Source organism: Austrofundulus limnaeus, unplaced genomic scaffold (assembly GCF_001266775.1).
Source record: "Austrofundulus limnaeus strain Quisiro unplaced genomic scaffold, Austrofundulus_limnaeus-1.0 Scaffold307, whole genome shotgun sequence".
Lineage (NCBI taxonomy): Eukaryota > Metazoa > Chordata > Actinopteri > Cyprinodontiformes > Rivulidae > Austrofundulus > Austrofundulus limnaeus.
In genome coordinates, this window is record NW_013952709.1 from 215971 (window position 1) to 228985 (window position 13015).

Sequence of the window (13015 nt, forward strand, 5' to 3'; positions counted from 1 at the left end):
ACAGTTGGGCCTCACATTGTAAGGATGGGTGCGACCATGTCCAAAGAGGCAATGAGAATCCCCAACTCAGCTATCAGCGCTGTCAGCAGCAGAGCCCAGGTCGGCTCTCCGTTTGCTTTGCCATGACCAAACACCTGAATGAAACACAGAAAAATACTAAACTAAACTGTGAAACACAGAAAAATTAACCAAATATTCAATCCTAAAAACGCTACATGAGCTGTTCCATTCAGAGTGTTATTTGTCTTTTAAAGTCTCCCTCTGCTAAAACAAAGAAACAAAAGACAAATCAAGATTTTACTTTAGTTAAAATGCTAATAAAATATTTTTAATGTGTCAGAAGGCGTATGAGGATAATCAGCCAGGGCCAATATTTATTTTTCCATTTAACAAAATATAACAGCAGCAGAATTTATATGCTTCTAAAAAGAATAAACAGAAGAACATTCTTATTTAAAATTATTGTGGGCTACAGTAAGCTCATAAGTTCCTGCTGAACTTTCATTGTTCTGCTTGGTAACTGAGTAAGTATCAGGGTATCTGCAAGCTTTACCATGTCAAATTTAAGACTTTTTAAGACCATTATAATGCCACCTTAATTTAAATTTAGGACAGAAAAAACTATAAATAAAAACAATGGCTGGGGTATTCTGCTGTATTACAACCAAGCATCACGTGTGTCACTTAATGAAACACGTTTAATATAAAAACATTCAGTTCTCTGGTTTAATAACTGTATTGTACAAATGCAGCTGTTTGGTTGGAAACGACCAACAAAAAATACATCTACTAAATACATTCATGACATGAAACTTGAACTTTTTTTGCGGAGAACACAACAGAAATAAAGGGATGAAACTAGTTATTTTGGCTGAAATGAATAAAAATCAAATTCTTCTTATCTCTCATCCAAATATGTTAAAGGATAACAGAAAAAAATCAGATATTTAGATTCTTTGCAGCATCCCATAAAAATCCTAGGATCAACAGGACTGCAGACTTCATATTTCATAGAGCAGCTTTAAATGTGATCAGGAGAGCAGACCGCAGCTGGTTTTGCTAAAACTAATTATAATGTCTGAAGGCCTTATTAATGAGATGCATCAAGTACAAACAGGCATGTTAGTGAAACTACACGGTTGTTCTTAATACACTTTCTTCTTGTGAGATACTCAGTGACTCTTTCAGCAAAAGGGTCCTGTGAACGTGAACTGCAGACCCCCAAGAAGCTCACAGCTTGATAACACTTTACTATTGTCAACGTGTGCAGTTTGATAACTGACAATGTGCAGCTCTTACCCGGAGGAAAGGGATGATGTTGTCCTTCGCGATGGCCTGCAGGAGTCGGGGCGCTCCGGTCAGAGACTGCAGGCCTGCGCCGCATGTAGAGAAGAAGGAGCCAATCACAATGACCCAAGGTGACGGCCAGGCCAGAGTCCCCACCACCAGGTTGCCTTTAACTGAATATCCAAACCTGCAGTGATATTATATAGAAGGGGTTTTTTTGCCCTTTTTTTTCATGACGCAACGAAACAAAACGTCCTATAGATTCTGAAAACACTGAAGCAGATGTACTGACTTGTCTCTGAGGACGACCCCTTCAATGCAGGAGCCAAACAACACAACACTACTCAGATCTGGAAGGACAACRTTCAGGAAAACACACCACATAAAACAAGTCTAACAAGTTTTAGTCCTATAAAACAACAAGTAAAAAGTTAAATAAGGGGATATTTAAAAATATACTTTAGAGAAAAAAATGCATCTATCTAAATCAATAAATAACTAAAACAGATTTTTAGTCAAAACAGCTCAAATGTCAATGATTTACAGATGGATTTAAAAAATGAACATGTTCATTGTGTTTTATGATTTTTTAATAAATAAAACTGTAACAGATAAATGTTAAATGGAAAGGATACAGACAATAGAGGTAGTGAGGATAGCGAGGATGGTTCCGATGGGGATGGAGCGCTGAGCGTCTTTTAGATCCCCCGATCGATTAGAACCAGCCATGATTCCTGAAATTAAAGGAAACCATCATAATTAAGAGGACAGAAACATATTATTAATATACTGCTATTAAATATTATATTATTATATTTGTGTGTATAAAACATGAGCAAAAAATGACAATTTACAATCTGAAACCTGTCAGGAAACTGGCAGTGTGCACCTGTGACTGAGGGGAAGAAGATGCCGACCAGCAGCATGAAGGAGGTGGTGATGTCAGCGAAGACGTATGGATGATGGGTGGAGGCTGGATGTCCCGTGTCAGAGGAGCTAAGTGAGTGTTTCTCAATCACATCACCTTTGCTGAGGTACGAGCTCCAAAGGTTCTCTGTCAGGAGAGTTAATACTTATTATTTAGTATTTATTTATTTATGGACAGGTCTGGGCATTGTTGACAAAATAGCATTGGGTCCATTTCTAAAGTGGACTGCTGCAGTCTTAAAACAATCCCATGATTATCATAATGTAAAAGCATATGATTAAGTGAAATCTAAGCCACTGACATTGATATAATGGCAATGATAAATATGGCTACAACAAGCAGCCAATCTGAACGCTCCTTTTCATGTCACAAATATCACTCACTACTGTGGTTTACAGTATATCAGGGTTTCCCCCAATGTTTTATTGGCCTGATGGCCCGCCAAACTAAGCACTGTTTATTTGTGTCTCAATTCATGGGCTGAGTCCTCACCCAGCCCATGAATTGAGACACAGCCTGTGATTGCAGGATAAGTGGCTAGGACCTAGCATTAGCAACATAGCACTCTGCTACAGTGGCACTAGAAACTACCGCTCTGCTAGCTGCACACCCCTGACATTAAAAACGCTACCAGCAGCCTAAAACACACACTTCCTGTACCTGAAATGACCCCGCTGATCAGACCAGGGATCCCATTAATTTCGGAGAAATTATTGGAGGTGAAGAACTCGTCACAGGATGCGTTGAGCTCTTTGCTGCCCCCGCAGAAAAGTTCCCACAGAGCTGTGGGCTCCTCCATGGCAGCAGGGTTGTGGGTGGGGGGTGCATGGGTTGGACCCACTGTGCTGTTCTCTAAGGAGGGGAATGAGGCACATCAGGAAAGGTGAACAAAAGCAACACTTCCTGATTCCTGATGTCAGCAGGATGTATGGACCCACCATAGTCACTCATGAAGTTACTGTCAGAACTCTCTGTTGTGTTTTTAATTTGCACCAGGATGGTTTTTCTACACTGGTTGTCCACAATATCATGACCGTTGATAGTTCTGTTGCCCAGCATGCACACGCTGCAGACAAAAACCCAGGAGTCAGAGGGATTACAATGAAAAGAACCGGTGCGCTCAGTATCTGTGGACAGGAAATCTTACGGGAAATGCGGCTGTCTGAAGGCAGAGACCAGTGCGCCGATGTAGATGGAGAAGATAGAGATGATGACACAGGCCAAGAAGATGGAAGCCAGTTTGTTTACATATTTAACGCCCACAAAGACCAATAAGGCCATCAGGAGGAGACAGATGGTGCCGTAGATTCGCATGTTGTTCAACATGGCCGCCCCGTCTCCTTGAAAAATGGCTGCCTCTGGAACAATGTACGTCTGGAGGAGAGCAGAGGAGAGAGGAGCAAAGTGAAACAGATCTGCAGCAACACATGTAAACACAGCAGGTGAAACTGATAAGACTAATAAAGCTGTGTGTGTGTGTGTTACCATCTGTGGCTTCAACAGTGCTTTAAGGCAGAGCTGCAGGATTGCTATGTGTTGTATAATTCTACTGTTAAAGAAAAAATAAACTTTGAACATGCTCATTTCTTCACTTCCCCTAAAGTCAGTTCTTTGTAGAACCAACAGCAGCAAGTGTTTTCAGGTACATCCATTTCAGGAAGCAGGATAAGTGGAAATCCTGAGTAAGTTCTGGGGTAACTAGGTGCATACTCTGGGTTTTGGGTTTCAGAAAGCCAGAGAGCAGTTATCCTGAGTTAACTTACCCCCGCAACTTCCTCTGTGAACCAAACCTGCTCTGTAGCAGGATTACTTGAACTTATCCTGAGTTTGTCTGACCTGAGAGCAGCACGAGGACAGAGTCAGACAGGACGTGTCCTTTTCTAAAGGAGCCTGTAGATGTTGGAGCGTAATAATCCACATTAATTTATGTCAGGGCGTGATAAGACCAAGATTAGACGTCTTTCTGGATGAATGTGTTTGAGCATTTTTAGATGTTTTGGATGTTTTTAATTGTTCAAGTTTCAATCTTTTTCTTCAAGTCCAGCTTGTAGCTGTTTCACAGGAAGCTTTAGAGAAAGACAAATGATCAAATTTCATTTACATTTCTGCTCACTAATGAAGTTATGATCACAGGTTTAAATTCTTACCGAAGTATACATTTTTATTTTATTGTATATAGAATTTACTCAGTTCTTTTTAAAATGAAATAAACTTTTAAAATTTTAAAAAAATACATTAGAAAGTTGAGCTCCAGAGGAGCTGGAATCTCTTCAGCTGACCATCCATCACAGCTGTTTTTGTGAAAAATTAACAATTATTCTGATTCACAATGAAAAGTTAAATAAACTTATATTAAATATTGATGGAGTAATACACATTTTTTGAGGGCGACACAATAATTGTGTTGAAGCTATTTATGTAATTTATTTGTTAAAGGTTGAACATAAGAGCTTATACCCGAACTTACCTGATTTTACTGGTTTTATATTTAATCTTTATTTGCTGCCATGTCTGTTTAGTACCGGCTGTGTTCACCTACACACACATAATGCACACACACTCAGTTTTATCCATTTTAATGAAGAATAAAAGCAAAAATAAATAAAAATAATAAAAGTTTAGATTCATGTAAAATCATAATCATTGACTTGATCAGCAGTTCTCTGCCTCATTAACTCTCTTTCTCTTACAGACAGTATTGCTTTTTGAATCACGTTATCTGACTTCCATTGAGGAGGGCTTCATGCTCCAACTTAACTCAGGGTAACTTGACTCAGGATTGAGTTACCCAGTTGATATCACCTGTTCTGAAACTGTAAATCCTGAGCATCACAGAGTGGGGTAAGTTGATTCAGAATATCTGTGTTAACCCAGGATTTGTTAAGCCTGTTTTCTGAAACGGGGCCCAGATGGATGGGAGCTGCTTGTGTACAGCAATATTTAAATCAATTCAGATAGCATCAGTTGGACTGAGTTCAGGATTGGGGTTTTAAATAAAATGGAAATACTGTTAAGAATGATTTAAAACTGCATTTTGCACTACAGCGCAAAGCAAAACAGTGAGAAGACAGAGTTTTAAAGTAATCTGTTCAGTAGTGAAATATTACAAATATAGTACAGCCCCTCCAGAGTATCTAATAAACACAGGAACAAATACTGCTCTCTAGAATCAGTGCTACATAAAACAGAACAGTAATACTGGCACCCAGTTCACAAAAACAAACCTAAAACCTACCAGGAGGATCTCGATAGCTCCGAGGATATACATGGATCCGGCGAAGGTGGTGCCCAGGTAGAAACAAAGGCCCACTGCTCCCCCAAACTCTGGCCCCAGGGACCGACTGATCATGAAGTAAGAGCCTCCCGCTGGAGGGGGAGGAAAAATATTAGGACAGAAAGAGGCGGGGTGGGGGTGGGGGCAGATTGTACACAAGGGATGGAGAATGAGGAAAAGAAGATAGAGTAAAGCAAAAAAGAAGAGAAAGAATTTAGAAAAGGAAGGAAAAATGAAAAGAGCCAATGGGACACAAAGAGACAGAGAGGGGGTTGGATGATTAGTAYGATGGTACTGAGAGGTAAAAAGAGAAAAGATGGACGGCTGATGGAAAAAAGTCAAATTATGCTTGTTGAAATAAGCATATTGTTCTAAAGGATATATTAAGATTAGGGAAAAAGAGCAAATTTAGGTCAACAAGTATCTGCAAATGACTCAAGATGACTTGTTTATTTGTCTCACTGGTAAGGTTTGGTTGAGGTCATAAATTATCCTCCTAAATGCCAAGAAGCTGGTTATCAAAGCTCAATACTGTTTTGGGACAGACGTAAAAAATGTATTGAACTTTTTCTCTTTTTTAAAATATAAATATGTTTTAGACTGCTTCTTAAATCAAAACATAATTGTTACAAATTGTTCACAAGACTGACCCAACAAAACCAGCACACCAAGTGAGATACAACAAACAGCACTCATAATTTGCTGATACAGTTTAAAACGTAAAACTACAGCAAACAGTGGGAACTCGCACATTTCAAGCAACTCTATTCTTTTTACCCACTGACAGCTCAGAATTCAGTGTTTGGCTTCTAAAATGCAGCTTTTACTTACAAAAACACCACAGGATCTACGCTAACAAGAGGGTAATGGGAACAATGGGCTGATTTTAATGCCACACTGGCATGCTCCCTCCAAAAAGCCTCCTCTCTGAGACAAGTACGCATCTCTGCGGTTCATAGGGGGAGCTTCTTGGTGTGTGGGCGGAGTTTGTCCTAACCATGATTGACAGAGTTCTTTGTGTAGGTGGAGTTAGTCATGCTGTGAGTAACGGAGATTCTTGGGTGGGCGGAGTTTGGCAAATTCAAATAATAGCAAATTATTGTGAACTTGTAAATATAACTTATTGACTTCAAATTTGGTGTGGTAACACCTTCCTGTGTCAATTTATGACCAAATTAATATTTATATGTAGTTATAGGTGGTTTCTGGCCGTTTTGACCAAACTGCACGTCCCCCCTACCACTCAGTGTTTATCCAACCAAACTGTTATGAATTCTTCTAAATCAGTGGTGTCCAAAGTCGGTCCTCAAGGGCCGGTGTCCTGCATGTTTGAGGAGGCCTACTAATTAAGCACTCCTTAGGTTCAGCTGTGTTGAACCAGAGCAGCACCTAAAATATGCAGGACACCAGTCCTCGAGGACTGATTTTGGAGACCACTGCTCTGACCCCACCCAAAATAATCAATCCGATCGATCGTATCTTAACCAAAATCTTCCCACAAGTCAAACAGACCAATCATGTCGTCGTTTTCCCACACACTAAAAACCTCCCACTTAGTTACTGAAGAAACCAAAATTCAGAAAAGTGCAGGTGCAATAACACTAGGGCTGGGTTAAAAAAATCGATTTAATCGATCTGGATAGATTTTCGTTCAAATTTGGGAAGATCGATTCATAAGTCATGAGACTGATTTTTCCCCAYGGGTGTTGTGTGCGATGAAGCTGTGTGTTTTCGTGTTGTGTGTCACTCCTGGCTTGCCGTAGATTTACATCCGGTTGATGGTCAGTGCTAACATTAGGGCAAAACAAAAGAAACTAAGGCATCACTAACATTACAGCTGATTCTCAGCTGAGCTTAAAGATAACAGAGGCCATGACAACTTTTGTTTGCAAAGATTTGCGCTCAGACTCGGTAGCGGGAAACGAAGCTTTAAGCGGCTCGAACCAAATCTACTGTATGTAAACATCTGACTGAAACTGTTCACCTCTGCATGTATAAATCTGTGAAAGATGACAGTCTAACAAAATCCTTTAGTTTTGTTACCGATGTTATTTATCAATTTTAGAAACATCTTAATGTAATTCACAGTGATGGAATGTTTTAGCTGAAGAACCTTTTTTTCTTTCTTTCTTCTTGTTAAGTTTTATTGAACAGAAGGTAACAGAAACATTACAAATATAACATTTTCATACGCTCAAAAGAGTGGGCAGAACTAAACACTTATATTGTCCCACCTCTTCTCCTGTAACCTTATTCCATCACTTCTTAGTGATCAAGAAAATTATTGTTTCTTAAAAAACTAATGTATCAACAACACTTCCTCTGCAATTCCTTTTTAGTTTAAACAATTTGAAACTTGAGACAGTTTTGTTTCAAGATTAGACTCCAATTTACAAGTTTGCCTTTAATGTTTATAATTTTACCAACGCACCAAGTTAGAATTAGATTCTACTATTGGCAGAATTAGTTCCTTTGAGAATGTCTTTCATATCAAAATAAATGTATTACTGCTTGATACCCTTAACTAACTTAAAAATCTATCAAACCGAACCGTGGATCATCGTGAATCGAATCAGGAAATCTGAATTGATACCCAGCCCTATTTCATAGAGAACGTTGGCTAGTTAAGTGTGTATACCATCAATCGAATCGCAGCAGAAAAACTATGATTTCACAGCAAATTTGCATCGTGTAAACAGGGCCTTAATGTCAGCAGACCTGCTCACACTGTACTCCTGTGATGTTGAGTAAAGGGGAGCCCCCCCCCAATTCACACAAGAACAACTTAAGACAGCCAAGTCCTGACATGAAGCGTGCTTACTCCCCCACACACACGACTGTTTTTAGGTATCAAATACCTAATTGTAACTAAAGAGTATTTAAAAAACTATACATTGTGTTACTGGCAGCTTTGTGTTGTGCTTAGGGAGGAGTCATGAGCTATAGAACTGCTACAAAGACTTAACATAAATTTGCAGGGGATTAAATAGTGTTACATTGAAACGTCCTTGTTTTCTGCCTTTAGTTATCACCCCCGCTGAATAATGTCTAAGGCTGAGCTGCTTTTCAAAAGCCAAACACGGTTTTCAGTCATTTCATCACCCACATGTAACACACATACAGTATCAACGACCATCTGAGAGTAGATGATAAGAAAGCCTGAGAGCTGAAAGCTGGTCATCTGACAAACAAAGAGCTGAATGTCTGATGCAAAACAAGTTGTTAGACAGTTATTTCCTACGTTATCAAAGACATTCATCCTACATTCAATTCTCTAAATGTCAACATGCTTGAGGCAAAAGAAAAAATTAATAAATCAAACTACTTTGACATTTACTGTGTTTGTCTAGATGCATTTCAGTGAGAGGTAAGGTCAATGAAAGATAGATATCCTAGTTTTGTTCACAATGTATGAACAGACAGAGGGAGTGGCACACAGAGGGAGAAACAGGACAAAGAAATAACACGAGTTAAATAAAACATGGACTGGATCAGTGCTGGAAGATGACTGGTGAGATTTAACTGCACACCTAGAAAGGTTGCGTGGCGGGTCACTGCTGGTATGTGTGTACCCTTACCTCTGTACTGTGTTTTGGTTTAGCTGAAAAAATGCAACGTATAAGGATACCTGGCACAACTCCATTCGTAGCAATGGCACTCATTGATATCGCAGTCAGCATCGTCTGAAGGGGAGACGGCCACACAAATGCTTTAGAGGTTTCTAATTGTTTCTGTCACATCGGCTGCTTGCTGACACACAAATACTCACACAGCAGCAGCATATGAAGACAATACAAAAGGCCTGCAGCACCCCAGCTGTGCCCACCACCCACGACAACCGCAGGAACAAGATGACCCCGAAGATGTTCTGCAGGCAGGGCAGGTAAACGCCCATGAACGTCCCCATCTGTGGCGACTGAAAAAGAAAAAAAAATCATCTTTTTAAGCTAATATTACTAATGTACATTTATATAAACTGGTATAACCCTTGTTCGTGTTCAAAGCACAAATTCAAAACAGGCCTAGAAACCTTTTTTATTTAGTGTTCTTATTGATTTCCTTTTAATTAATGCGTTTTGTTTTTATCTTTTTTATATTAAATGTGTATTTCATTCAACTTGTTTTGTTGCTATTGTATTTGATTGTAGCACTTTGAGATTTTTGTTGAATGTAAAGTGCTTTATAAATAAAATTCATTATTATTGTTAGTGAAGAAATTTATAGTTATTACAGATTAGTACTGATGTTAGAAACAACACTAGAGTATTAGGGTTTCCTTTTTATAATATTTTTATAATGTTTGATCTATTATGTGTTAACTGATATAGAGTAGTTACATGTCCGAATCATAAACAACACATAAGTGAACCATATGATAACATTAGGTTGAGTTTATTGGATGAATGCCTGTGATTCAGCCATAGGTCAGTAGGGGGCGAACTCAGGCATTGAAGAATCGTGTATAAAAAGATGTACTTCCTGGTTTTTAGCCGGTTTTCCTTGTCAGCCCGGTGACAAATAAACATATTAAAAGTAAGTTTGTATTAAAATGTCTTGTAAGAACTCTTGAACTTTATGTCGGTACCTCCCATCTCTCGATATCTCCAGAGATGTTTCTACATCTTGACTGGAGTCCATCTGTGGTCTCAGTTAAATCAACTGGACATTAGGCTCAGGCGGTATGATGGTATTGTGGTATACCTCAGTATTATAATACGGTGACGGTATTTAAAAATCACGACGTAAATTAATCCTCTGGAGCCTGGTCACATGACCTATTTAAATCACTCAAGCTGGAAAGTTATGCCTTCTCTGAGACTTTCAATTTGTGTCAAAAGCAGAGACATCAAACTACAACACTTGGTTTATTGTGTTGAGGTATGGGGGAAAGTATGAAAGACAATTACACATGCTGTTTTTGTTTTGCAGAAAAGAGCTACAAGAGTTATCACTTGAAAACACTACCATTATCCATTTATAATTTTGTAAATTCAAATATTTGGTTGATTGATAAATTTCGAACCACTTTCAAAGAACGATGCACCTCAATCCAAGGAGTCAGATTGTGGAATAATCTGGAAAATGATGTTAAAAGGGAAAAATCACTGTACATGTTTAAGAGAATGGTAAAGGCTGGATTGTTCAAGAGATATGAAATAGTATGTGTATTTGTATAAATTGTTGTTCTAGGAAGATTTTTGTTTTAATTACAAATTAGTATTGTTTGAATTAAGGCTGGGCGGTACGACCTCAAATTCATATCACGGTATAAATTGAATCCCTTCACGGTAAAGGTATATATCGCGGTAGAAAATTATCATAAAAAGCAAAGATAGTGTAATTTTTACAGCATTTATTTTGCAGAAAACTGTAATCATAATCAAACCCAGTATTTTTGCTGTAGTGCAAATGAACATAACAGAAGTACAAAAGAATGTTTTATATATATAGTTAAATGGTTTCAACAATAAACAAAAACATTTCTCAAATTTTCAACATCAAAATAAAGTGGATGTTATAACCAGTACTTCAAGTAAAATTAGTCATTTAGACATAAAACATTCTAAATTGGCATAAGTTGTCTAAAATGTTATGACGGGACCTGAAGGGGCTTTGTGCACATAGTCCTGTCATAAAACAATTTCAGATAACTAGAATGTAAGTGTGGTGAAGCCAAATAAATGTAATATCTGCTTGCCATACATTGAGCTTCTGTCTGTTGAACTGACCCGCTACTCTGCTGCGCTATCATCTTCATCATCAGAGCAGAAGCCGACTTTACATTAGCAAGATGGATTTATGACTGAACGAACATCCACGTCTTTTTTATCATCTCTGTGGGTAACAATACATAAAAAAACAAGTTTTTTTCTCCGACAACTTGGGTGTGAAAAAACTACGGTTTTTAAAGCTTCGCTCTAAGTGACGTGCTGCGGGAGGGAGGAAATGATCCCGTGACACGACAGCACAACGTAACTTTTCTACAGCGGGAGAGAGAAATTTTGAGGATTTATTTTCTCTATACGTGTTTTAAAACGCTATTTCTTCATTATATTTCAAACTTCTCCTGCTCAGTTGTCTCTGCACTCGCAGCCATGCTGACACAGGTACGATGACATAACTGACAATGAGACGGTAGAGGGTCAATTTCTACCATAGGCCAACTTCATACCGTTTCTACTGTCTACCACTTATACCGCGCAGCCCTAGTCTGAATTTATACTTGAGGAAAAAAAATTTATTCAATTCAAAAAAATTATTCATTTCATTAAAACATACCTATATACAATAAAACAACAAAGAAAATAACAAATCAAAATAAAATGAAAGGTAGCAGAAGAAGAATAAATCTTATAGTGCCTGCCCTTTTATCCCCAGAATATATTCAAACAAAACATAATTTACAAAACAATACTAAATAAAGATAAAAACATCAATTCAAACAACAAAAAAGGGGCAGATACAAGATTTTCTTCTTCTCTCTGCCGCCTTTCATTTCATTGAATTTTCTTTTTTTATTGTATATAGAATTTTGCTTTTAAGAAATGAATGAAGTTTGAAATAAATAAATAAATAAAATAAATAAATACACCAGTTTTTAAATTGTGTTGATGGGCCACATAGGCACGGTGGCTCAGTTGGCAGAGCTGTTGCCTTCAGTGAGAAGGTTGACGGATCAAATCCCAAGCAGGGACCTTTCCAGAGAGTTTGCAACAACTAATATGCTGTTTACAGCAACAAAATAAATAAATAATAATAATAATAATAACTTTATTTCTGATTAGAATTTTATCAAAAAAATTTACCTTTCGAAATATATTGATGAATTCTTTGATTTTTACAGTTAAATGTATCAAATTCACTTTGTGAGAGTTGTTCTGTGATGCAGTGGATTAATGTTGCTGTTTACACTGAACACTCTGTAGAACCAGAGGGAGATTAAACTTGTTTTGGTTGAACTTTCCTCACCGTTTGTTGGTAAATGTGTCCGTCAGCRTTCGATCAGAACAGGGAGAACACGCAGAAATCCTATGAAAAGCCTAAACAAACTTATCTTTGCTGCAGGTGTTATCAGTGAGCCCTGCGGTTCACATCAGGTTCAAATCCAAATGCACTTTGAGTTGTTGATATGATTTGTCTGGACAGGAGCTCTGTGACCGATGTGCTCAGTTCTTCTTTACTGCAACTCATGTCACGTCGTGGTAACCATCCTCACAGCTTTGCAACAGTTTTATCACCAATATACCATTTTTTTCTTTGGTACATTTCAGCAATTTATACATTTTGAGATATTTAGCTTTTTCAGAATGTAGTTTATGATTGAAAATGAATGGGAGCTGTCTTCAACATTTTTACAACTCTTTAAAATGTTTATAAATCTATTATGCACTTTTTACCTTTTATTCTAGTTGTTTTTCTTTTACTTCTTTGTCCTAATTTCAGCAAAAATCAGCTTCTAGTTTTATGATTTCAGCTTTTTTGTGCTTTTTTATAGCTATAATTGAGACTTTTTCAGCTGTTCTTCT

At 37.9% G+C, this 13015-nt stretch overlaps 1 protein-coding gene across 2 annotated transcripts in view; it reads right to left on the bottom strand.

Annotated features, from left to right (window-relative positions):
- The window catches only part of slc12a6 (solute carrier family 12 member 6), a 51381-nt gene that overhangs the window by 18511 nt on the left and 19855 nt on the right, over positions 1-13015 (bottom strand). For both annotated transcript variants that reach the window (XM_014021815.1, XM_014021816.1), the window contains exons 5-15: positions 9259-9405; positions 9118-9172; positions 5451-5581; positions 3363-3589; positions 3154-3281; positions 2876-3067; positions 2177-2341; positions 1923-2021; positions 1580-1637; positions 1300-1474; positions 16-134 (exon numbers count right to left, since the gene is read on the bottom strand). In XM_014021815.1, the coding sequence (XP_013877269.1) occupies positions 16-134; positions 1300-1474; positions 1580-1637; positions 1923-2021; positions 2177-2341; positions 2876-3067; positions 3154-3281; positions 3363-3589; positions 5451-5581; positions 9118-9172; positions 9259-9405 (1496 nt within the window). The remainder of the gene's footprint in view (positions 1-15; positions 135-1299; positions 1475-1579; positions 1638-1922; positions 2022-2176; positions 2342-2875; positions 3068-3153; positions 3282-3362; positions 3590-5450; positions 5582-9117; positions 9173-9258; positions 9406-13015) is intronic.